This window comes from Erythrolamprus reginae, chromosome 7 (genome assembly GCF_031021105.1).
Source record: "Erythrolamprus reginae isolate rEryReg1 chromosome 7, rEryReg1.hap1, whole genome shotgun sequence".
In the NCBI taxonomy this organism is placed as follows: Eukaryota; Metazoa; Chordata; class Lepidosauria; order Squamata; family Dipsadidae; genus Erythrolamprus; species Erythrolamprus reginae.
Window position 1 is genome coordinate 39,329,366 of NC_091956.1, and position 27,137 is coordinate 39,356,502.

A 27,137-nucleotide genomic window follows, 5' to 3' on the forward strand; every position below is an offset into this window, starting at 1 on the left:
TCAACTTCTTACTTGAATCTCTAAAATCAACAATAAATGCTCAATAATGTTGAGGTCTGGTGATTGTGGTGGCCAGATGAGATTAGAATGTTCCTCATGCCATTCTTTAAGAATTCTTGCTCTATGGATTGGTGCATTATCATCTTGAAAGATGGTATCCCCCTCTGGAAACAGGTCTTGAACCATAGGATGAATTTGGTCGGCCAAAATTCCTAAATAGTGATTAATTAAATAGTGATTAATTCTTCCATGAAGAGAAATCATTGGCCCGGCGGATTTCCAAGAAATAGTACCCCAGATCATCAACCCCTGCCATGTTTGACGGTTGGGAGAAGGCAGTCTGGATAAAATGATTCTTTTGGTTGTCTTCAAACATAATCCTGGCCAAAAGTCGGAAAAATGGTAAACGATGATTCGTCAGAGAAAATCACATTTTGCCACTGCTCGAGGGACCATTGCTGGTGGTTTCTACACCACTCTAAATGCTTTGAAACATTTGTCTTTGAGAGCAGAGGTTTTCTAATTGCAGCTCTTCCGTGGAGTCCAGATTTGTGAAGCTGCCTTCAAACAGTTTTTGTGTAAACTGGCTTCTGTACATTTCTATTGAACGCTGCAGTGATTTTAGAAGCTGTGGTCTTGCGATCCACTCTAACAATTCGCTTTAGAGTCCGATGGTCTCTCTCATACAACTTCGACTTTCGACCAGACCTGTGCTTGGCTGAGGACGTTTTCCCTTCTCTTTCAAAAGCAGTCATTACTTTTGAGACATTACCTCTTGAAACGCCAAACATTTGGGCACTTTCTGTTACACTAGCACCTGCCATTTGAGCACCACCAATTTGGCCTCTTTGAAAGTCTAAGACGTCTGCCATTTCTAGAAGGTTAGAACCAATTTTCTTAAATTTCTGTAAAAAAAAGAGGTAGTTTTAAAAAACATACCAAATAACAGAATTTTTAAAAATTAAAATATGTCAAGTTTTGATTCATTTGAACATGTTCAAACATTATGGTGCCAAAATGTCAAGTGTTTCCAATTTCTTGTTCACCCCCTGTAACTTGACATCAACTATAGTTAAAATGATGAAGACTCTCCACAAAAAGAGGATAAATCAGCACCTAAAAACCAATAACTTATTGGACCCAAACCAGCATGGCTTTACTGAGGGCAAATCATGTCAAACTTGTATAGAAACATAGAAACATAGAAGACTGATGGCAGAAAAAGACCTCATGGTCCATCTAGTCTGCCCTTATACTATTTCCTGTGTTTTATCATAGGATGGATATATGTTTATCCCAGGCATGTTTAAATTCAGTTACTGTGGATTTACCAACCACGTCTGCTGGAAGTTTGTTCCAAGGATCTACTACTCTTTCAGTGAAATAATATTTTCTCATGTTGCTTTTGATCTTTCCCCCAACTAACTTCAGATTGTGTCCCCTTGTTCTTGTGTTCACTTTCCTATTAAAAACATTGATTTATTTGACTATGTCACAAAGGTGTCAGATGAAGGTGATGCCGTGGATATTGCCTTTCTGGACTTCAGCAAAGCCTTCGATATGGTTCCATATAAAGAGCTGATAGATAGGTTAGTGAAGATTGGACTTAATCCCTGGATAATTCAGAGAATTTGCAGCTGGCTGAAGCGTATATATCAGAGGGTTGTTGTTAATGGTGAGTATTCTGAACAGAGCCTGGTTACAAGCGGTGTGTCACAAGGGTCTGTTCTGGGTCCTATTCTTTTTAGTATCCTTGTGAGTGACATAGGGGAAGGTTTGGAAGGTTTGCCTGTTTGCTGATGACTCTAAAGTGTGCAATAGGATTGATATTCCTGGAGGTGTCTTTAATATGGCAAATGATTTAGCTTTACTAGATAAGTGGTCCAAGCAATGGAAACTGCAGTTTAATGTTTCCAAATGTAAAATAATGCACTTGGGCAAAAGGAATCCTTAGGGAAAGCAAGTAGGGTAGGGAAAGCAAGTAGAATGCTTGACTGCATAGCTAGAGGTATAACAAGTGATCCCGCTGTATAGAGCGCTGGTGAGACCACATTTGGAATATTGTGTTCAGTTCTGGAGACCTCACCTACAAAAAGATATTGATAAAATAGTGGAAAGTTTTAAGCATAAAACATATCAGGAAAGACTTAATGAACTCAATCTGTATAATCTGGAGAAGAGAAGGGAAAGTGGGGACATGATTGAAACATTTAAATATGTTAAAGGGTTAAATAACATTCACGAGAGAAGTGTTTTTCATAGGAAAGTGAACACAAGAACAAGGGGGCACAATCTGAGGTTATTTGGGGAAAAGATCAGAAGTAATGTGAGAAAATATTATTTTACTGAAAGAGTAGTAGATGCTTGGTACAAACTTCCAGCAGATATAGTTGGTAAATCCACAGTAACTGAATTTAAACATGCCTGGGATAAACATATATCCATCCTAAGATAAAATACAGTGATACCTCATCTTACGAACTTAATTCGTTCCCTGACAAGGTTCGTAAGTTGAAAAGTTCGTAAGATGAAACAATGTTTCCCATAGGAATCAATATAAAAGCCAATAATGCCTGCAAGGCCAAAACTCACCCCTTTTGCCTATTTGCTGCCGGCATTCGGATCCTTGTTCAGGGGTGGGTGGAAGGGGGAAGACAGTGCAGGCTGCCTGGAGGGAGCCTCGTGGGTGCATTGCCATGCGCGGGAACCTGCCTTGAGGCTTGTCAACCGGCCTGGCTCCCAGCCTCCTTGAAAGTTTTCTGCGATGAAGCTCTGGGGGGTGGAATGTCAGGCTCCGGATCCGGAGTCACCCCCCTGCCCCCCCAAGCTTCGTACGAAGCCAAGCTCCCCAGCCAGCGGAAACTGCTGTAGTGGCGAGGGGGAGTGGTGTCAGGAGTTCTCCTCGCAGTGTCCTTGCCCTCCTGATGGGTGGGGAGAAGCTTGGGGAGAAGCTCCTGATGACGCGTCCTCCCCCTCACCTCCACAGCAACTGGCTGTGAGGCTTGGCTTGGCCAGTACCCAGCCCTCCTGGCAGCCATTTCAGACACGGAGGCTTCCATGATTGCCGAGCCAGGGTTGTCGGAATCCATACACGCACACCCCTCTCTGCCTCCTCCACCTCCTCCTGCTGCTTTCCCCAGTGCTTTGCTTGCCTCCTGCTGACTGTCTGCTTGCTGCTCCAGTCAGCTTCCCTGTGCTGGCTTGAGCGAACCATTCGTGTTGTCCCTACGACACTCAGGGCAGGGGGAGGTGGCTGGGCTGGATTGAATTAACTTCTTTCTCCCAATCATCTCCAGTTTTTTTTAAACTGGACACGAATTCGATTCCAAGGGGTAGATGCTGGAACACTTAGGAGCCAGGGTAAGGAAAGGATGAAGTCTTTAAGAATGCACAGCAGCCTGCCCTGGGAATCCAAAGCCTCGCTGGCCTGGGTTGAATGAGCAGAGACTCCAGTGCCTTGAGTTTGGCTGTTTTCATTAGAAGGGGAACTGTCAAAAAAAAAAAATCCTATTCACTTTAGATTCGAAATAAGGAAATTAGCATTTTGTTTTTTCTAAAGGGGGGATTCTGGAGTTGGAAGCTTGTAGAAGAGGAATCTGACATTGCCAAGGTGCCAAAAAAAAAATCAAATAAAATCATGGTGTTAATTCAAAAGCAACTCCAAATGGCTCTCCAGCTTCGGAGAAAAAAAGGGAGTAGGTCAACCACAACTGTAAAGAACCTCTGCAAATTGATGTTTTTGTTTTAATCACTCGCGATGGCCAGGCGCATGTACACGCTGCCCAACGAGCTGGTGATTCCCCCTTTCTGTTTCTTCTTTTGTTGCTTTGAAAATGCCAGACCATAAATTGCCAGCGATTTCGCCAAGGGAAAAGGAGAAAGCGAAAGGGGGGGGGGGGGTTGGCTTCCGTAATCTCGCTTCACTCAACCATCCACTTACTTACCCACCCATTTAAGTCCTTCGCTGCCACTCCGGACTGTTCCGGGAAGAGGGAGAGGGGGGCTGGGAAGGGAGTTCCCTCGAATGACAGTCAAAGACATCAAATCAGTCTTCGCAACTGATTCATTCCATTGCCTCTCTTTCCTCCCCACCCTTTTAAAATAAATAAAATAAATAAAATAATAAATAAAATAAAATAAAATAAAATAAAATAAAATAAAATAAAATAAAATAAAATAAAATAAAATAAAATAAAATAAAATAAAATAAAATAAAATAAAATAAAATAAAATAAAATAAAATAAAATAAAATAAAATAAACGAACTTACTGCAGATGATCACGTTACATTAATTGGCCAGTACCCAATTATTGCTAAGAAAGCCCTGGAATTTTTTATACCATTTGTTACAACATAGCTCTGCGAACAATCCTTTTCGAGGATGCTGGACATAAAAACAAAGAAAAGGAACAGACTTTGCTGTGAAAATGACATGAGAATAGCACTTGCCAAGGTGAAGCCATGCATATCTGAACTGGTCTCTCAAAAACAACAGCAGAAGTCATACTGATTTGCAGGTATGTAATTTGTTGTGAGTTCATGCACTGCGTTGGTTTTGTTCTTTGATCAAGGTGATGTTCATGCACGGTTCATTTTGTGTACCAGTAAAAAAACATATACCTATGTCTTGAATTTGGAAAAAAACCATATTTGATTTATCAATAAAGAAGGGTTTGGTGAATGTGCATATGAAACTGGTGGGTTCGGTACCTCAAAGCCGCCCCGAGTCTACGGAGAGGGGCGGCATACAAATCAAATAAATAAGTAAGTAAGTAAGTAAGTAAGTAAGTAAGTAAGTAAGTAAGTAAGTAAGTAAGTAAGTACCACTGGTCTCATGAAGAGGACTAGGAGTGATATGATAATAGTCTCCCAAAATTTGAGGAACTTCTCACAGAGAAGAGGGACGTGACAAATTCTCCAAAGCACCCGAGAGCAGGACAAGGATAATAGTAAAGAAAGAGCCAACCTAGAACTATTAATCAGTGGAACGGTTTGCCTCTAGAAGTTGTGGGTGCTCCATCACTGGAGGTTTTCAAAAGAGATTGCACAACTATTTGTCCAGAATGGTATAGAGTCTCTTGTCCAAGCAAAAGGATAGACTAAAAGACCTACAAGGTTCTTTCCAACTTGTTATTTTATGTGCTATGTTCTAAATCTGCAAACAACTGGATTAGAATACTCCAAATAATCCCCTTTTCATGTCAACCCATGTAATGGCCACAATAAATCCCTTATATTGGGCCAAATACTTGGGAGCCAAACAGTCTTTTCTGTTCTGGTGCTCCTTCTGTAAAAATGTGCCCTCTTTCAATCATTAGTACGTGCATTTTGCATGTACTAATTTTGGCATATGGAAAAAGCATTTTTAATTCAGCCTAGCACATTGGCATCATAAGATGCTTGTCAACCTTTGCTATGCTGCTGCAATCTTTCACTTGGTTGTCATAGAGTACGGGGTGGGTTAGAGAAGAAGAGGGGTAGGGAAGAGCACAGGAGGAGAGTTAATTTTCATTTTCCTAGGTACCAAGAGGAGACCGTTAGAGGGAAAATTCTAGAAGAGTGACGTGAGGGCCAACATGTGCCACCTGATGAGTATGGACAATGAGGATTGGGCATAATCCCAAAAGGGGGTGGAAAAGGGGTTTTGATATATGCTTGTATCGCACCATTTTCTCAGACTTTGCTTTTCATTCGATGCTTCTAGTTCTGATTTTGATAAATTCACTTTTGAACTTTTAAAAAAGGACTCTGAGTTTTATTTGTCTGAATTCTGACTGGCAGCTTGATATTAAGCAAAGTCTGCCTTAACAGTCACTCTTGTAGAAGAAATTCTACCAGGGACTGGTGAAGATGTCCCGACATGAAAGTGAGGGAGATTCTTCTGGAGAGGACATTGCCCTCAAAAGCCCTGCTCCTCCGATACTTGAGAAGGAGGGAAGTTTGGATCCCAGTGGAGACGAACGCTTCCAAGATGAGCCGGTGAGAAGAGCCCCGCGATGGTCAACCAGGGTGGGCAAAAGTGGTCTCCTTGGTGATGTAATGAGGGATTCTGATGCTAATGTGACCCACCGCAAAAAACAAAAGAGGGACAAGTGGGTGGTCAACAAGGAAGGGAGCTTTCTGGCAGAGTTGGTGTCAGGAATTAAGGAAGTCCTGTCAGTGGTGGAGAAGAAAAGTCAGGAATCCTTAGCTGGCCTCCTGAGTGAGGAGAAGGGGGAAGAGCATGAGATGGCCGGGCCCTCAGGGCAGGGAGTGCAGTGGAGTGCAGCCGCCCGAAGCCCCCCTCCGGCACAAGATCTGAGTCCTCTGATCCCAAGATGTACGCAGCAAAGGGGAGGTGGAGCCTGCAGGAGCAAGGCCCCGACTGCCCCCCCTTTCACCCAGCGATACGGTGGAGCACTGGGAGGGTTGAGATATTTCCTGGCCCAAGTGAATCAATACATGGAAGATTACAAGGATGAGTTTCCTAATGACCCAGCCCGGGTGAGGGTGGTGACCCGCACGCTGGATGCAAAAGCTGCAGATTGGATGGTGTCATTACACGAATGAAGGGACCCCTGTCCTTAGGAATTTTGATCAGTTTATGACCGCCCTCAGAGCACGCTTTGAGGATCTCCAGACTAAAAGGAAGGCTAGAACCAAGCTGAAAACTTTGAAGCAGGGAGGGAGGTCAGTCACTGAATATACCCAGGAGTTCAGGGAGCTGATGGCTTATGCCAGTTCATATCCAATGAATATCCTCATGGAGTATTTCATGGATGGGCTGGATGATGAGGTTTACCAGCACTGCCGAGCCAGAGCAACCCCTAGAAACCTCAGCAGATGGTTCAAGTTGGCAGCAGAGGTGGAGGTGGACATCCTGAGGAGCCAACGGGAGAAAAGTCCCCCCCCCAGGGGGAAGGCCCTGAAGAAAGGGCCCCGGGCATTTCCACAGAAACCCAAAACTACAGCTTGCTTCCGATGTGGGAAGGAGGGTCATCAAGCTGCAGAGTGCCTGGCCAAGCCTGTGCTGAGAATGGACACCTAGTGGCGGAAAGAAGCCAGAGCAATGGATCAAAAATCCCCAGATGTCGGCCGAGTGGAGAAGGAAACCATTGAGGTCGCCCTCCCAAAAAGGGAGGAGTTGGGATCTCCAGTGCGTCCAACCATTGCAGACAGCGAGCCGGAAGAAGCTATATCAGTAAGTCCCCCCCCCCGGATGTGTATATATTCCTCTCACCTTAAGGAACCCGACAGGAGGGACAAGGGGAAGCATGCTAGCCCTTTTGGATTCGGGCTGTACGAGGAACCTGATGTCTCCCAAGGTGGTGGTGAGTTTGGGCCTCAAATTAAGAGGCCTGAGGGACCCCATTTCATTTACCCAGTTGGATGGATTGATAGCAGGGGGGAAGCCAGCCACCCATGAGACGGCAACTCTTATCATGACAATGGGGTCCCAGCAAGGGACTATATAGTTTATTGTGGGACCTTTGCCTGATAATGCAGTTCTATTGGGACTGCCCTGGTTACAAAAGTGGAATCGTGAAATTAACTGGCGCACTGGTGCTGTCACCATTTCCTACAAAGGAAAGGAGGAACTGGGGTTTGTCTTAGCAGAACTTGGTCGGGGAACCCCCCCACCCCGTTTTGGAGAAAATCTCAGGAGAGGAGAAAATCCCTAAAGAATATTGGGATCTAAAGGCAGTTTTCAGCAAAAGGGAAGATGATAAGCTGCCGCCCCACAGGGCCACAGACTGTAGCATTGATATATCACCTGGGGCGAAACTGCCTAAACCTAGGATGTACTCTTTAACCCCTGAAGAACATGGTGAGCTGTGCAGGTTCATTGACAAGAACTTGGCAAGGGGCTTTATACAACCAGCGAGGCCTCAAATGGCGACCCCTATCATGTTCAGAGAGAAGAAAGACGGCTTTCTCCGCCTAGTAGTAGACTATAGGTTTTTAAATACAATTTGCATGCATAATGTGTACCCCTGCCACTAATGACGGACATGCTGACCTACTTGGCTAAGGGGAGGTTTTTCACAAAATTGGACTTACGTGAGGTGTACTACCAGGTGCGCATAAAAGAGGCAGATGAGTGGAAAACCGCCTTCAACACTCCACTGGGATGTTTCCACTTCAGGGTACTCCCTTTTGGCCTACAGGGGGCACCAGGAGTTTTCATGCAACTGATTAATGAAGTGCTGCATGAGCACTTATTTAAAGGATGCTTGATCTACTTGGATGACATATTAATATATTCAGAGACCCTAGAGGAACATGTGGCTCTGTCAGGGAGGTTTTAAAGAAACTCAAAGCCGTGGAACTGTATGCAAACTTGGCAAAGTGTGAGTTTCATTAGAGCAAAATTGACTACTTGGGTTACCACATATCACACCGAGGTGTGGAAATGGATCCGGAGAAAGTGTTGGCAGTCTTGGAGTGGGAAGCTCCATGCACTAGGAAACAGTTACAAAGTTTTCTAGGGTTCGCTAACTTCTACCGAGAATTTATTCCAGCATTTTCTCAGATAGCACTGCTGATCACCAGCTTACCGAAAACCAAGGGAGAGAGTAAGCCCAAGCCCAATGGCTCATTGTCATGGTCCATGGAGTGTCAAGCAGCTTTTGAGAAGCTGAAAAGACTGTTTGCGAGTGAGCCAATTCTCAAACACCCTGATCTAGAATGGCCTTTTGTGGTACAAGTGGATGCAAGTTATATGGCCATGGGAGCAATATTGTTACAAAAGGATGAGGAACAGGAGCTATGCCCCTGCACGTACACTTCTAGAAAGCTAACTGAACCGAACGTAGGTGGGCTGTGTGGGAAAAGGAAGTGTTTGCAGTGCGCTGGGCCTTACTCTCCTGGAGACACTTTCTAGAAAGTGCCAAGCAACCTTTTGAAGTGTGGACTGATCACAAGAATTTGGAAGCTCTAAAACCCCCCAGGAGATTGTCCCCAAAACAGGCTAGGTGGGCGCAGCATTTTAGTCGATTCAATTTCTCGCTGTGCTACATGCCGGGGGGGGGGTAACAATTTCCTGGCTGATGTGCTGTCTAGATTGCCGCAATTCAACAGCGGGAGACTGGAACTGATTTAACCTGTGATTCGGGCTTCACAAACAGCGTGCCCAGCATTTACCAGACAACAAAGTTCGGGGAAGACTGAGCTTCCCGACAGTCTGGTTTCGGATCTTTAGAAAGCGCTAGAATCTGATGATTGGTTTCTAACTCATCAAGGCGATTGCAGCAAGAGAAGTGGCCTGGCCTGGATCGGATCTCGCTTATATGTCCCAGTCTCTATGAGCTTACTGATATTGGAGAGGGGACACGACTCCAAAGTGGCTAGTCACTTCACACTCCTGAAAACATTACATTTGTTGAGAAGGCAGTTCTGGTGGCCTTTCATGAAAAAGGACATTGAGACTTATGTGGCAAGCTGCCCTGTGTGTGTGGCAGCAAAGTGGCCCCCAGGTCATCCCCAAGGACTGTTGCAACCTGTGGCGAAACCTGGGGCACCCTGGAAAGAAATTTCTATGGATTTTATTGTGGACCTACCTGAGAGTGGGGGGAATACTGTTATTTGGGTTGTAACTGACCTTTTTTCCAAACAGGTTCATTTTGTGGCATGCTCAAAACTCCCCACCCCCAGGGCCTTAGCGAAAATGTTCATACAACATGTGTATCGCCTTCACGGGGTTCCTGAGAGAGTCATATCAGACCGAGGAGTACAATTCGCCTCAAACTCCTGGAAGGAGTTTTTAGGGTTACTGGGTACAAAACAAGGGCTCAGTTCGAGCCACCACCCTCAGACCAATGGGGTGTGTGAGAGGGCTAACTCCGTGTTGGAACAGTACCTTAGATGTTATTTGAATTATCAGCAAGATAATTGAAGCGATCTTTTACCACTCGCAGAGGTTGCCTATAACAATTTGCTACATAGTAGCACAGGGTTCACTCCATTTAAATTGGTGAGTGGACAGGATTTTGTGCCAATTCCAGAACTACCCCCAGGATGAGCCTAAACATCCATCATTAATAGAGTGAGTAACACAGCTCAAAGCAACTTGGCCTATAGCGCAGAAGATGCTAGATGAGGCTCATAATACACATAAGACCCAGGTCGACAAGAAAAGAAGAGCTGCAGTGGATTATAAGGTGGGGAATAGGGTTTATCTCTCCACAAAGTTCTTGAGGACCACTCAAAAGTCAAAGAAATTAGGGGCTAACTATGTGGGTCCTTTCCCAATTGTACAGAAGGTGAATTTGGTGGCAATGAAATTAGAACTGCTGAAGACGTTAAGGAAAATTCACTTGGTGTTCCACGTAAGTTTACTTAAACCGGAACGGACTAGTGAACTACGGTTGCCGCAAGCAGATCCCCCTGCCCCATTACTCATTGAGGGTGAGCAACACTTTGAGGTCAAAGAGGGGCTGGATTCAGGGAAACACAGGGGGAAGATTCAATATTTAGTGGCATAGAAACATTTCTCTGCATCTCATGCTGAATGGGTTGACGAAAAACATATGAATGCTCAGAGGGAAATTTATCACTTTAGAATGAAGTACCCTGATAAGCCTTAATGTTTTAATGTATATATTGGTGTTGTTTGTTCTTTTTGTTTTTTAGGACTGAAGTTCCAGGGGGCCGAATGTCAACCTTCACTATGCTGCTGCAAACTTTCTCTTGGTTGTCATAGAGTACGGGGTGGGTTAGAGAAGAAGGGGGTTTGAGAAGAGCACAGGAGGAGAGTTAAGTTTCATTTTCCTAGGTACCAGGAGGAGACCGTTAGAGGGAAAATTTCTGAAGAGTGACGTGAGGGCCAACATGTGCCACCTGATGAGTATGGACAATGAGGATTGGGCATAATCCCAAATGGGGGTGGAAAAGGGGTTTTGATATACAGTGGTACCTCGAGATACGAGTTTAATTCGTTCCGGACCTGGGCTCTTAAGTCGAGCAGCTCTTATCTCGAACGACTTTTCCCCATAGGAATTAATGTAAATAATTTTAATTGGTTCCAGCCCTCAAAAAACTCACAAAGTTAGTCTAAATTATGCAGAAAGACATGTTTTTAATGAAGAAATGTACATGTACATATAAATGAATAATGAAGTTTCTTTCACTTAACTTGTAAACTTTCTTAAACTTTTAAATTTACATATGTTCAACTTCTCTGCCACCCAATCCTGTAGGACAGAGGTCCCCAACCCTTTTTGCACCAGGGACCGGCTTTAAGCGATCAAGAGAGGAATGGGTGAATGAATGGACGGAGGGTGGGAAGGAAGGAAGGAAAGAGGGAAGGGACAGGAACAGAGGAAGGAAGCAAGGAAACTTATGAAAGGGGAGAGTAAGAGAGGAATGAGTGAAGGGAGGGAGGGAGGGAAGAAGGTGGGAAGGAGAAAGAAAAGAAGAAATAGAGGAAGGGAAGGTAAAAGAGAGAAAGAAAAAGAGCAAGAAAGAAAGAAAGAAAGAAAGAAAGAAAGAAAGAAAGAAAGGGGGAAGGGACAGGAACAGAGGAAGGAAGCAAGGAAACTTATGAAAGGGGAGAGTAAGAGAGGAATGAGTGAAGGGAGGGAGGGAGGGAAGAAGGTGGGAAGGAGAAAGAAAAGAAGAAATAGAGGAAGGGAAGGTAAAAGAGAGAAAGAAAAAGAGCAAGAAAGAAAGCTGCAAGCCCCCCCCCGAGCCCCCCAGGCCGGCTGCAACCTTTTAAAACACGCGCGCCGCTTCGCAGCTGTCTCCTGAAGCCGAACGCGGAAGTTAGCGTTTGGCTTCAGGAGACAGCTCCTTGGCGCTTGTATCTCGAATTTGGGCTTGTAAGTAGAACAAAAATATCTCTCCCCTCCCAGCTCTTATCTCGAGTTGCTCTTAAGTAGAGCAGCTCTTATGTCGGGGTTCCACTGTATGCCTGTATCATGCCATTTTCTCAGACTTTGCTTTTCTTTTGATGCTTCTAGTTCTGATTTTGATAAATTCACTTTTGAACTTTTAAAAAAGGACTCTGAGTTTTATTTGTTTGAATTCTGACTGGCAGCTTGACAATGCTACAGCAAGATTCTGAATGGATCTTCTATTTTATTTGAAGTATCTTAATCATTTTTTATTGTATTAAAGGTGCTTTTTAAATATTGTAATTCAAATTCTGTAACATTAAATGAAAACACACAATTAATCCCGTGAAAGGAAATGGCCTGAAGCAAAATTGAGCTGAAGGAGGATCCCAAACACTTTAAACAAAGACAAGCAGCTAGGGACAGAATGAATGAAGTGTTGAAGGACAAATGAAGGATCCCAGAATCCCACCTTACAACAATGATAAAAATTCAAATTTGGGACATAGATTTAATCACTACAATGCACAAACAGCTTACTTCTTATAATCATATTTTCTAGCAAAATCTAAATAGAACAAAATGCAAAAGATTGCACAGTAAAGTACTAAGATACTCATTAGCTGTTAAACTCACCATGCTGCTGTTTAGGATTTTATGGATATTAAAGATGTTTTCCAAGCGGAGTGTGGCATAAATGCCTTTATTTTCCTTGCAGTCACTAAAAAGATATATAGAAAAAGGATAAATTAAGAGTTTGTTTCCAATTTTAGATTCTAGTATTTTTCATCCAAAATTTAACTGAATACAGTATCAGTCTGAATTCAAAGAACTAGAAATATTATTTATTTCACTATATTTATTAAGGCTAACCCCCCAACAACAACCCCCCACAGGGCTCTGTCCTGAGTCCTGTACTCTTTAACATCTTCATCAACGACCTGGACAAGGGAATGAAAGGGGAACTAATAAAATTTGCAGATGACACCAAGCTGGCGGGGGTAGCCAACACCCCTGAGGACAGGCTCAGAGTACTAGAAGACCTAGACAGACTATCACAGTGGGCCCATACCAACAAAATGAGGTTCAACAGTGACAAATGCAGAGTTCTCCACCTCGGCAAAAAGAACCCTAGACATACATACAGCCTGGGAGATACCCCACTCAGCAGTAGTGACTGCGAAAAAGATCTTGGAGTCTTGGTGGACAATCAACTAAACATGAGTCAGCAATGTGCAGCAGCAGCCAAAAAAGCCAACTCAATCCTAAGCTGCATCAACAGAGGAATACGCTCCAAGACCAGGGAAGTACTAATAGCACTCTACTATGCCCTGGTCAGACCCCACCTGGAGTACTGCATCCAATTTTGGTCACCTCACTACAAAAAAGACATCGAAACTCTGGAGAAGGTGCAAAAAAGAGCAACCAAAATGATTAGGGGACTCGAAACCAAGACTTACGAAGAGAGATTGAGAGAACTGGGAATGGACAGCCTAGAAAAAAGAAGGTCTAGAGGGGACATGATAGCAGTTTACAGATACTTGAGGGGTTGCCACGGTGAGGAGGGGGTCTCTTTATTCCCCAGGGCACCAGAGGGCCGGACGAGGAACAATGGTTGGAATCTGACCAAGGAGAGATTCAACCTGCAATTAAGGAAGAACTTCCTGACGGTCAGAGCGATCAACCAATGGAACTGCCTGCCAGGGGAGGTGGTGAACTCCCCAACTCTGGACACCTTCAAGAGGAGATTGGACTTCCATTTGGCTGGGGTGCTGTAGGGTTTCCTGCTCAGGCAGGGGGTTGGACTCGATGACCTAACGGTCCCTTTCAACTCTATTAATAAATAAATAAACAAATAAACAAATAAACAAATAAACAAATAAACAAATAAACAAATAAACAAATAAACAAATAAACAAATAAACAAATAAACAAATAAACAAATAAACAAATAAACAAATAAACAAATAAACAAATAAACAAATAAACAAATAAACAAATAAACAAATAAACAAATAAACAAATAAACAAATAAACAAATAAACAAATAAACAAATAAACAAATAAACAAATAAACAAATAAACAAATAAACAAATAAACAAACAAACAAACAAACAAACAAACAAACAAACAAACAAACAAACAACTGGGCAGCTTATAAAATTCCCAAATTTGCTAACCAAACCCTTACTACCTTACCTCACAAACACATTTGAAGTTGAGAATTATTTGGACAATTTGTGATGATTCTGCAAACTTTAGACAATTCATCCAAAGTACATAAAGATTTGGAAATTTCAAATAATCTTTGGAATCTAATTAATAACACAACTTAAGTATCAGATATTTCCATGTAACTATAAAATTAGACCTTCTGTTTCAAAGATTCAAATATCTGATGACATCTTGACAATTTTTGGCATGAAAAATTGAAGGGAAGTAATACTACTACTGATATTTGAGTTCTTACTTCTGCTTCAAAGCAAGAATAATCTCACAGTCAACTGTCCAACTAATGAATCCCAAAGAAGGAAACTCTCTCAGGAGTTTGAATTCACAAAAGTAAAACTTTATTGTATACACCATTTTGGCACTGAAGAATCAAAACCAGCTCTGGTTTTCCCACATAAATACTTGCTTAATTAAACAATATCTTCCCTTTCTCCTAACTGCTAAGTGATCACATTTTCCAATCATGAGACATCCTTTTGTTATGGAAACAGCCCATCTCTTTCTCAATCACCTGCAGTGGTGACCTGGATGATTGCCAAGCTTTCATGGTCTATGCACACAATCTCAGCATTCTATTTTCCCCTTCCCTCCCCCAGTTCAATTTGCAAGTTGAAAAGCATTGAAGTTTGAAAGGTGAAAAGTGAATTAACCTTGACATGCTCAATCCTGAAGTAAAAGGGTACCTGGAAAACATTAAGCATACATTAAGACTATTACCTAGGTAGACTTAGCCTTCAATGATCTACTCAGTCTTTGAGGATATTTTCCAAAGAACCTCCTTACTAACTAGTCTGGGCTAATATTATGAGCACCTACCCACTCAGTGTCAGCTGAGGGATATCCTTTCCACTGCACTAAGTATTGTAATTTCCCCTTAAAGTACTGTACCTTGAGTCCAGAATCTCCTTGACCTCATGTATTACACCTCCTCCACACTACTACAGGAGGCAGAGGCTTCCCTTAGAGTCTCTAGACTTAGAGTCTTTACAAACTTGAAGTAGTCTGCCAGCTTTGTTGTAAGTTCTTTGCAGGGGTGGGTTGCTGCCCAGACAGGAGGGAACACAGTGGGGTAGCGAATATGGAACTCCACCACAAAGCACCCAACTTGCACTGAAAGACGTTGAAAGAAAATGCAGTGTGTCCTGCATAAGCCACGCCCACAGTATGGTAGTAAAAATTTTGGTAGCCCTTCACTGGTTGTTTGTAAGAATTGGGTCCTCTGGCTGGCTGGAACATACAGTTTGTTTCTCTTCTATGCCAGGTCCTCTCTCTTCATCAGCTTATTTTTATGATCCTTGAACCATGCATGTTTTTCCGGGGCTTCCTTTGGCCATTGGGTCAGAGTACTATCAGCTGGTTGAGGAGTGGCTAGTGGTTGCTGGCTCATGGAGTCCTGCACTGCCAGTTGCCAGGAAGGAATAATGGAGTTAACTATTTCCTCCTGGGTAGTTTTGCATTGGGGAATCCATGAGAGCCATCAGCAAAGAGATTATTCCCCACCCCCCATCAAGTACCAAAAAGTGAAACTGAAACTATTGAACTACTGAGCCCATTGTACTTGTTTAGGAGACAGCTTCCTTGAGGTTTTTAGGGCTTCTAAGTTCTTATGATCAGAGATCTTGGAAAGAGATCTTACTGCCCTCCAGGAATTGCCCCCAAATCAGCAGTGTCCATCAAACAGCATATGCCTCCTTTTCACATACTATCCAAAGTCTTTTGGTGTAAAGTCAATTTCTGGGAAGTGTAGATGCAGGTTTGCAGCATCCTCTTCACATTTCCTTGGAGCAAAATGGCACCCACTGCCACATCGTTAGCATCGGTTTGTATCACAAATTTATTTATTTATTTATTAATCAGATTTGTATGCCGCCCTTCTCTGCAGAATGGTTCCTCTGTATTTGGGTGTTTAAGGGTTGGCTGTCAGCAAAAAGTTGTTTGAGCTTTTCAAAAGCCTCTTGGCATTCCATAGTAAAGTTAAGCAGCTGGCTAGGTTTGGGTTTCACCCAAGGATGGCCAAGGCATCGTAACGGCAGGAACACCGTTCCAGTAGGGGAAATGGAGTGTATAGTGTAGCTCCATTACTGCTGTGCATGCACACACAACTGGCACGATTCAGATAAAAATTACCAGGTTTTTTTGCATCCAAGCATGCAAGGAAACAAAGAAATCAGCAATTTTTGCTCAAATCTCATTGCTCAAAGGATGTCCATGTGAGATTTCGGCTGCTGTACATGCAACAACAGCGGGCTGCCTGAGCTCTGGCTGTGTGGCCTGCTCGGTTCTCTCCCGCACCGCAGGTATCTCTCAATGGGGTGATGGCACCCCGAGTGACTTGTGGCCTTTGGGAGCAGCAGTACTGTGCTCTCAAAGACCATGACTCATCCAGGGCACCATCGCCACACCAAGAGAGAACAGAGCAGGCCGTGCGGCTGGAATTCGGGGCCACCTGGCCTCCTCCCCATGCTGCATGCCATCTTCTCAGCTTCACAGAGAAGCAAGAAGCACTGGAGCGAAAGGTAAGGCAGGCGGCAAGTGGTGGAGCACTCGGTCTGCTCGCGGTGGAGCTGCTGCTTGCGGCAGGGCAGGCGATGGGTAGCAGAACCACTGCTAATGGGTAGCAGAGCCACTGCTGGCAGCAAGGCAGGCAGCAGGCAGCCTTACCTGATTTTTGCTGTTTTCTGGATTTTTGCTTCTGCTCATTCGCGGAAGCAAAAAAGCTGGAAATCGTGTGTCCTCTGAGCATCAGAGAAATAGAAATGGAAAAGACTCATTAGAGGGGTATTCTCAAAAGGAACAGATTAAAGGACATAACACTGAAGAAATAGTGGTTTTTACAAATGAATTAGAAAATGGTTTGATTGAAGAAGGGATCGATGGGGTTGATGGTCATATTCTCAATGATTTAAACACTACATCAAGCACTAATAAAATGAAGAATAGATTTGAACTGACACCCAGAAATGGCAGAGTAAGAATGAAATTAGAATGGAAATGAAAAAGATTTTATATTTTGGTAAAAAGAGAGGAAAGGAGAAAATATGGGAGTTTAAAATGATAAGACATAAAAGCCCTGAGGCCTGGCAAAGATGGTATCTTGAGGTGGGATGATAGATTATTAAATATGTACTAATTATGAAATGATGTAGTTAGATCTATTTGGGTGTTGTTTTAAGCTATATTTCAATTTATGAAAATTTACTAAAGCATAGAATTATATAGAAACAGATTGATCATTGGATTATTGAAATAATGAAAGATAATGACAACGAAGTGATAAATATTTGAATAGTAATTGATTACTATTTGGAATGAAATATGATTATAATATTATGATAAGTATTAATTGAAGATTTAAAATAATGGATTGGTTAATGTTCACATTGTTATAATAGAGTTTGGTTCTTTCCCTTTTCTTTCATTTTTTTCTTTTTCTTTTTTTCCTTTCTCTTTTTCTTTCTCTTCTTTTTATTGAATTATAACTTTCTTTTTATATTCTTAGTTGATAAAGTCTTCTCTTTTTCTTGTAAGGGTTTTGGAGAATACATAAGAAGGAGGAGTAGGCACTAGGGCATACCCGAATTACTAAAAGATAAAGATACTAATCTAATAAGGTTTAAAGGAAATCAAGGTTGAATTCAATTAGAAGAAAATCAGATATCTAGATGACAAAATTAGAGGTCAAGGTTGGGGGGGCTGGATTGACACAGGAAGTAATTAATTGGGAACTAATAAATCTTTTGGGGGTGATTAATTATAATTTGACTTACTATCTTGATACTGTTTTTATTGTATTATGAAACTATTTTAAATTGTATTGAAAAAGTTTGTATGGAGAATTTTTTTAAAAAAATTACCCACAAAACTTACCTGATTTTCACTGGTTTTGGCTTTTTTGCTTCTGCTCATTCACGGAAGCAAAAAAAAAAGGCGAAAATCGCATGACCTCACGTGAGATTTGGCTTCTGCGCATATGCAAAAGCTGAATGCTGTGTCCGCATAGTAACAGCCGGCTGTCAGAATCTAGCTCGCGTATCCCTCTCCAGGGTGCTGATTGGGCGCGTAAGCTCAGTTACTTGTAAGCGGGAACTTTCCTCGGTATTTCATTGGTAGCTGCCTCAGAAGGCGTGCTGTATATAAGCCTGTGTACTCATGTCTGTGTTCTCAAGCCTGTATCTGCCCGGTTGGCAAGTTCTGATTAAACTGTCATGTTTTGATTAAAGGCCTCAGTTATTATACTGGCGACGAGAATTCAACCCTGCATTTCCATCTCGCATCTATCTCTGCAGTAAGTGAAAATGTCTGTGCAGCTTACTTTTCCCCCTTTCAACCCACAAGGGGAGACCTGGGACTCTTATGTCGCCCGGTTCGACTGTTTCCTGATCTCAAATGGGTATACCGAGATTTCTGGGGACCGTAAAAGATCTTATTTTCTCGGTTTCTGCGGCCCCGAGATGTTTGAGACGGCCAGGGCTTTATTTGCTTCAGTCTCTATACACGATGTGCCTTGGCAGACGTTCCTGTCAACGCTTCAAGATCATTATGCCCCAGCCCCATCCCGCTGTGCCCGGCGATACGTCTTTTACCAGAGGAATCAGGCGGAGGGGGAATCAATTAATGAATTTGTAGCCGCTCTCCGCCGGGCTGCTTTATATTGCGAGTTTTCCGACTTGAATGATTATTTGCTGGACAGGCTTGTATTCGGAGTCCAGGATGGCTGCCTTAAACGCCGCTTGTTGGCCACCCGGGAATTAACTTTTCAGACAGCATTAGCTGAAGCTCGTGCTTTTGAGCTTTCCACACAATCTCTAGCAGCCATGGACAGTTCCGTGAACGTTACGACTAAAGTGCCAGCGGTGCCAGAGAAACCTAAAGCCACTGCGGAAAAGGAGGACAGCAGCGAGGCTGAGGAGGAGGAAGTCTGCCGGCTGGGGGCTTCTCGGGGTCGTGATCCTCCTGCTAGTCGCCCCCACCCCCCTCTGTCCCCTTGCAGAGGTTGTGGGGGAAACCATTATCGGTCAAATTGCCCGTTTAAAGAAGCGGCTTGTCGGCGTTGTGGGGCTAGAGGCCACATTGCGAGAGTCTGCCGTTCCCGGAGGTCCCCTCCAGCCGCCCCTAGAGAGCAGAGGGAGTTCCAAGGCTTCAATCCCCGCTGGCAGAGGAGATTTTCTTCCACCAAGAGGGATGACTGCAATGCCATTTATAGCTGCCCGCGCCCAGCTAGCACGTATGTGAGGAAAACATCAGTTTCTACAGAGAAGATCTCCGTGACAGTTCGCCTGGGAGGCGTGAATTGCTCCATGCAAGTGGACACGGGCTCCGCACATTCCTTGGTTTCCTGGGCCACGATAAAGAGATGCGTGCCCGGCTTGAGCAAGAATCGGTTACAGCCATGTACTGTGACTTTACGGGACTACCAAGGGGCGCCCATTCCAGTGTTGGGGGAAGGGAGATTCCCTGTCATATTTAAATCGTTCATGGGCAGGTTGCCTCTTATGGTGGTGGACGGACCATTTTCCAGCCTCCTGGGTTTAGACTGGTTTAAGTCCTTGGGGCTTTCTGTTTCGGGGGTGAACGCTGTGAGAGGGGGGTCTGTATTTAATGAGCTTACTAAGGAATTCCCCTCAGTCTTCGATGACAAGCTGGGTTGCTACACAGGGACCCCGATTTCTTTTAGCCTCGACCCCAAGGTGCCAGCAGTGAGGCTGAAGCCCCGCAGGGTGCCCATTCCCCTCAGGCCAAAGGTTGATGCTGAATTGGACCGTCTGATTGCCCAAGTGGTGTTAGAGCCGGTTGACAAGGCTGTTTGGGAGACCCCACTGGTCATCGCTTTTAAAGGGGATGGGGGTTTGAGATTATGCGGGGACTATAAATGCACTGTCAATAAGGCTCTGGCTCACCACTCGTACCCGCTCCCAGTGGTGCAGCATTTACTCCACACTCTGGGTAATGGTAAGCTCTTTGCCAAGCTCGACCTATCCCAGGCTTACCAGCAGCTCCCTGTAGATCCCATGACTGCTGAAGCCCAGGCGATTATAACACATAGGGGGGTCTTCAGGTGCCACAGGCTACAATTTGGGGTCTCTATTGCACCGGGTATGTTTCAAGGATTAATGGAGCGTTTGTTGTATGGGCTGGAAGGCACGGTGCCCTACTTTGACGATGTCCTGGTCTCGGGGAGTTCCGAGGACGAACTACTTCACAGGGTAAAGAAGGTACTGGTTAAGTTTCAGGAGGCGGGACTCAAACTCAAATCAAAGAAGTGTGTCTTTGGGGTTCCAGAGGTTGATTTCCTGGGTTTCAGGGTGGATGAAAAGGGAATCCATCCCACCCCTGAAAAGACTAGGGCCATTTGGGATGCCCTCAGACCCCAGTCGAGGGAGGAGCTGCAGGCTTTCCTGGGTCTCTTGAACTTCTATGCGGTATTTATCCCGCATAAGGCTTCGGTGGCAGAACCGTTGCATAGGCTACTGGACAAGCGGTCTGCTTGGCACTGGGGGGAGCGGGAAGAAGCTTCTTTTAGAGGGGTCAAAGGGATACTTACCTCAAATAGTGTCCTGGCTCAATATTCCCCGAGTCTGCCATTAGTTCTCACCTGTGATGCCTCCCGGTACGGAGTGGGGGCAGTCCTCAGCCATAGATTGCCAAATGGCTCGGAAGCCCCTTTGGCGTTTTTTTCTCGGACCTTGGCCGCGGCGGAAAGAAACTATGGACAAATAGATAAGGAGGCATTGGCCCTTGTGGCGGGAGTCCGCCATTTCCACGAGTACTTGTATGGAAGAAGGTTCGAGTTAGTAACGGACCACCAGCCCTTGTTAGGGTTACTCTCAGGTAACCGCCAGAGCCCAGCTGTGTTGTCTCCGCGTATGACACGCTGGATTGTTTTTTTGGCCAATTACACCTACACCCTAATATATAAACCGGGTCGTCACATTGCGCACGCCGACGCACTCAGCAGGTGCCCTGTACATGAGGAATTAACAGACCCCGCACCCGCCAGCTCCGTTTTTGCTCTGACAGAGGGGCCATTAGTATTAGCTGCTCCCGAGGTGTCTAGGGAGACTGGGAAAGACCGCATTTTGGCCCAGGTAAGGCAATGGGTTTTAAGGGGGTGGCCACTCGCTGCCCCAGCTGACCAATTCATTCCTTTTTTTCGCTGCCGCACTGAGTTCTCAGTGGAGAAGGGAGTTCTTTTAAGGGGTGGCAGAGTGGTTATACCAGGCAAGCTGAGGAACCAGGTGTTGTCTCTGCTGCACAAGGGTCACCCTGGCATAGTAAGAATGAAGGGTTTGGCCAGAGATTACGTTTGGTGGCCAGCATTAGATAAGGAGGTAGAGCAGCGTGTGGCTAACTGTGCTGTATGCCAGGAGAGCAGGTCCATGCCCCCCCGTGCTGAACCTTTAACTTGGGAACCACCTGCCAGCCCTGGACGCGCTTGCACATTGATTTGGCCGGTCCCTTCATGGGGCAAACTTTTTTAATCAGCGTGGATGCATACTCCAAATGGGTGGAGGTGGCCCAGTTGCAGTCCACTCAGTCACAGGTCATTATTGAATCTTTGATGACCCTATTTGCCACGCATGGATTTCCGGACCTACTAGTTTCGGATAACGGCCCGCAGTTCACATCTGTCCTGTTCGAGTCATTCTTAGCAACTGCAGGTATTAGACATGCCTTAACCTCGCCTTGGCATCCGGCCAGTAATGGCCAGGCGGAACGGGCAGTTCGGACAATTAAAGAGTCCCTCAAAAGGTTGCCCCCGACCTCTTGGAAAGCCAGGTTGGCTGATGTGCTCTTAGCCCAACATACCACCCCATGTGTAACCACAGGAAGGGCACCAGCGGAGCTTTTAATGGGTCGCAAGTTGCGGATTATACTTGACAGGCTGCACCCAGGGTACACGGCTGCAGTGCAATGGCCTGAAGCAGCCGGACGGGAGGTGTCCGTAGGAGACGCGGTATTTGCCCGTGCCTATTCGGGCCAAAAGAATTGGGAGAAAGGTATAGTATGCAGGGAACTGGGGCCTCATTCGTTCGAGATAGAGCTAAGGGACGGGCGAATTTGGAGAAGACACCTGGATCAGATCAGACTTAATAGAGAGGAAAGGTGTGGAGACCGGGAAGCCAATGAGTTTCAGGGAGAGTGTTTTCAGGGACCGCCCACGGCAGAAGAGACTTCAGGGAATTCTTCCTCGGCATATAGCAGGGAGGAGGAGGTGGTTCAGGCTCCCCAAGCGATCCACCCGGCTGAGATCGTTGGTTCGGAACATTCCACAGAGCCCCGGCGCTCCGAGAGAATCTGTCGCAGACCGTCATATTTAAAAGATTATGTCTGTGTCAGCCGAAGGGGCAGGAGTGCTGTGTCCGCATAGTAACAGCCGGCTGTCAGAATCTAGCTTGCGTATCCCTCTCCAGGGTGCTGATTGGGCGCGTAAGCCCAGTTACTTGTAAGCGGGAACTTTCCTCGGTATTTCATTGGTAGCTGCCTCAGAAGGCGTGCTGTATATAAGCCTGTGTACTCATGTCTGTGTTCTCAAGCCTGTATCTGCCCGGTTGGCAAGTTCTGATTAAACTGTCATGTTTTGATTAAAGGCCTCAGTTATTATACTGGCGACGAGAATTCAACCCTGCATTTCCATCTCGCATCTATCTCTGCAGTAAGTGAAAATGTCTGTGCAGCTTACTTTTCCCCCTTTCAACCCACAAGGGGAGACCTGGGACTCTTATGTCGCCCGGTTCGACTGTTTCCTGATCTCAAATGGGTATACCGAGATTTCTGGGGACCGTAAAAGATCTTATTTTCTCGGTTTCTGCGGCCCCGAGATGTTTGAGACGGCCAGGGCTTTATTTGCTCCAGTCTCTATACACGATGTGCCTTGGCAGACGTTCCTGTCAACGCTTCAAGATCATTATGCCCCAGCCCCATCCCGCTGTGCCCGGCAATACGTCTTTTACCAGAGGAATCAGGCGGAGGGGGAATCAATTAATGAATTTGTAGCCGCTCTCCGCCGGGCTGCTTTATATTGCGAGTTTTCCGACTTGTCCCCTTGCAGAGGTTGTGGGGGAAACCATTATCGGTCAAAGTGCATGAGCGCGTGCGCGTGAGCTCCCAGCCTGTTTCAGTGGTGCCAGGAATGGTGGCCCATCGCTGGTTTCACCCCTCCTCCACCCATTTTTAGTAATTCAGTGATAGGGAGGGCTATCTGTGTGAAGGAGGGGATAAATTGGCAATAGAAGATAGCAAAGCCCCAGAAATTCTGAGCAGAGACTGGTTACAAGCGGTGTGCCACAAGGGTCTGTTCTGGGTCCTATTCTTTCTAATATCTTTGTGAGTGACAGAGGGGAAGGTTTGGTAGGGAAGGTTTGCCTATTTGTCGATGACTCTAAAGTGTGCAATAGGATTGATATTCCAGGAAGCATCTGTAATATGGCAAATGGTTTACCTTTACTAGATAAGTGGTCAAAGCAATGGAAACTGCAGTTTAATGTTTCCCAATGTAAAAAAAAGCACTTGGGGAAAAGGAATCCTCAATCTGAGTATTGTTGCTTGGAACAAATTTCCAGCAGACAGGTTGGTAAATCCACAGTAACAGAATTTAAACATGACTGGGATAAACAGATATCCATCCTAAGATAAAATACAGGAAATAGTATAAGGGCAGGCTAGATGGACCATGAAGTCTTTCTCTGCTGTCAATCTTCTGTGTTTATATGTTTCCAAATTCTATAGTTGCCTTCTGGTCTGGGAGATATTGTGGCCCTCCAGCAGCCTGTAGAGCTGATAGTGGATCCCTTTCAAGAAGAGACTGACTTGGTGATGCGCCAGCAGCCTCTGCAGCTGTCACTCAAATCGGACAGTGGGGAGGATGGCGAGGACTCGGTGTCAGAGGCTGAGTTTCAGCTAGGGCCTTTGGAACCTCCAGCACCTCATAGCAGCAATGAGAAAGAAGAGGCTTCTCCTTTTCTTGATGCAAGAGCCCACAGAGCTGCCAAGAGACAGGAATGGTTACTCCAGAGGAAGTCTCCTTGGGAGTAAGACTGAGGCCTAATTGGCCACTCCCCTAGTGTACTTAAGAACAGTAGAGACAGTTGATGCCCACAGCATGAACGGACCTCTCTCTTGCTCTGCAAACAGGGAGAAATCATTAGCCGACAAGGGGGTCAGACTAGATGGCCACTGTGGCCCCTTCCATCTCTATCACTCTGTAAGTCTCCTGAATGAAAAGGGGGGGGTCAGAATAGATGGCCACTGAGTTCCCTTTCCTCTCTATCATTCTGTAAGTCTCCTGAATGAGAATGTGGGGTCAGACTAGATGGCCACCAAGGTCCCTTCCCTCTCTATCATTCTGTCAGTCTCCTGAATGAGAAGGGGGTCAAACTAGATGGCCACTGAGTTCCCTTCCCTCTCTATCATTCTGTAAGTCTCCTGAATGAGAAAGTGGGTCAGACTAGATGGCCACTGAGTTCCCTTTCCTCTCTATCATTCTGTAAGTCTCCTGAATGAGAAGGTGAGTCAGGTCAGACTAGATGGCCACCAAGGTCCCTTCCCTCTCTATCATTCTGTAAGTCTCCTGAATGAGAAGGGGGTCAGACTAGATGGCCACCGAGGTCCCTTCCATCTCTTTCATTCAATGTGTGTGTTTGTGTATGAAAGAGCAAACTGTCCCATTCTTTCCTTCCAAAAGTAGCATTTTGTAACAACCGTTCTGATTGGATGGTGGCAAAGTGTCCCATGTGGCCAAAAGGCTGTGGCTGAATTTTGGATTTTTGTGGGCAAACGGCTGGGGCCAAGAGCTAGTGGCCTTTGGGCGAGGGAATGAAGGCAGTGGCTGATCAGCTGCTGTGGAGGAAAGAGCTTTATCCAACTGGCGGAGGCAAAAAGTCCCATTCCCTGCTAGGATTAGGAAAGAGCCGGATAGGTACAAGGCTTTAGTAGCTTGTGCAGGTCTGGAACCATCACATTATGGAGAACCTAAAATGTTTCCAGAGAAAGAGAAGAGGCATTGGCATGCTGCTATGGATAAAGAGTTAGCTGCCATGAAGCTGCCATTAATGTTTATGAAGAAGTACAGTTACCTCCTGGAGAGCATATGGTGGGATCTTGGTGGGTATATAAAGTTAAGACTGAGTCCAGTGGTGCTCTGAAGTATAAGGCTAGATTAGTAGCGCAGGGTTTTTCCCAGATGGAGGGTGACTATGACGAAGTATTTGCTCCAAGTTTGAGAGCGGCAACTCTGAGGACAGCATTAGTATAACCTGAAACCTTAAGTGGAACTGTGTTTAAATGTCAACCCCTAAGGGGGAGATTGTTAATACAGGAGTACATAGTGTGTTAGGGTTTGCCACTGTAAACTTGTACTGTCACTTTAAATGTTACAGTTGCTACTGTAAAACTTGTACTTAAAGAGTTAATGTGCACTTAAAGAGTTAACTTGTACTTGAAGAGTTAATATTCAAGGCTTTTTCGTCACTTCCTCATTGAAGCTATAAAAGCTCATTATTTTGCTTGGTCATTTCCTTTACTTTACTTTTGCCTGAGACTGGGGAGTTGTTTTCTAAGCTCCGTGCTTGTATAAGCTTCGTGCTTGTTATCTATATTGTGTTTTGCTTTGTGCTAATCTTGTAATTGCTCAGTGCATATTATTCTGTATTTGCTTTGTGCTTATTTTGGATTGTTTATATTTTGTTTATATGTAAATAATACTTATTTAACTAAGTCTGTGTCTTGGCTTTATCACACATCCACGCTCTGTTAAAATTCTCTGCTTGGTATTGTCGAAGGTTTCATAGCCTAGCTAACTGAGACAAGCCAACAATAACACATCTATAATACTAGGATTATATCACCTTCTTTCTTTCTTTTTTCTTATTTTCTCTTCCTTTTGTTAGTCTTAGTAACAATATCTGATTGTACTGATTCTAGTGATATCTTATTATTTTTATAACGGTTAGTTTTTGAATACCATATTTATGAATTGTGGACTTAAATATTTCTTTTTTTAGATATTTCTTATGGTTATATGGAATAGGATTTATACTATTTTAGAAAAACAAAACCAAATTATAAAAGAGGTGGCCAATTACCAACCCAGAGGTGGTAAAAAACCAATCTCAACAACACCAGTGAACACAACTTCCCCAGCCTCACAGAGGCAAATTGACGAGATGTTAAACTTAGAAAAAGAAAAGGGGGGGTACTTCATTAATGGAGAACATGAATAACACCTTAAACAATGTAGGAGACGATGCTGAAACTGCAAGAACTTATTACAAATAACCACACAGAATTAAAAGCGGATATACTTAGACTGGAAAATAGGCTGGAAACTGCCCAAATGGCAACACAAAAAAATGAACAAAAAATAGCAATTATGGAGAAAAAAACAGAACAAAATGAAAAAAAAATGAACATGTAGACCAAAAATTAAATGACTCCCATAGAGAGTTGGAAAACTCTTTGATCCAACTGGAATTAGAGAGATCCTCATATTTCTTGAGGATCCAAAATGTAATTGAAATGGAAAATGAAAATTTAGGGGAAATCATGACAACTAGGATTCTACAAATTAGTCGAAAAGAAGTAACAAGTGAGATGGACGAAATTTATAGAATTCACACAAACTACACCCGTAGATACCAACTGCCAACGGAAATCCATCTAAGATTTGCCAGGAAGAAAATAAGGGACAGGGTATACGCAGCTTCCAGGGAAGGAAAGCTAACGTACAAAGGGAGGAAATTATATATCTTAAAACAAATCCCTAGAAGGATAAGAGAATGAAGAAGAGGCTACAAGACTCTGGCCTCACCTCTAAACAAAAAAGAAATCACATTTAGGTGGACAGTACCAGAAGGAATGATGATAAATTTAGACGGTAGAAGAGTAAAAGTTGATACTCTTGAAAGGGTGCAAGAAATTTATGAGCAAATAGTTGGTCTAGACCTAGAATCAGAAAATGGTGAAAGATTAGAATCCAGCAAAGAAGATGAAATAGAAATAGATAAGACAAACAGAACTTAGGCAAGAGAAAGTAAGACTTGGGGAGAGAGACAGGGAGAAAGAAAGAGAAGAAGGAACCAAGAATAGGTCACAA

At 44.3% G+C, this 27,137-nt stretch overlaps 1 protein-coding gene across 1 annotated transcript in view; it reads right to left on the reverse strand.

Annotated features, from left to right (window-relative positions):
- PROM1 (prominin 1) overlaps nt 1-27,137 on the reverse strand; it is a 541,566-nt gene that overhangs the window by 90,838 nt on the left and 423,591 nt on the right. The window contains exon 16 of the mRNA XM_070757376.1: nt 12,451-12,535. Coding sequence (XP_070613477.1) covers nt 12,451-12,535 — 85 coding nt within the window. The remainder of the gene's footprint in view (nt 1-12,450; nt 12,536-27,137) is intronic.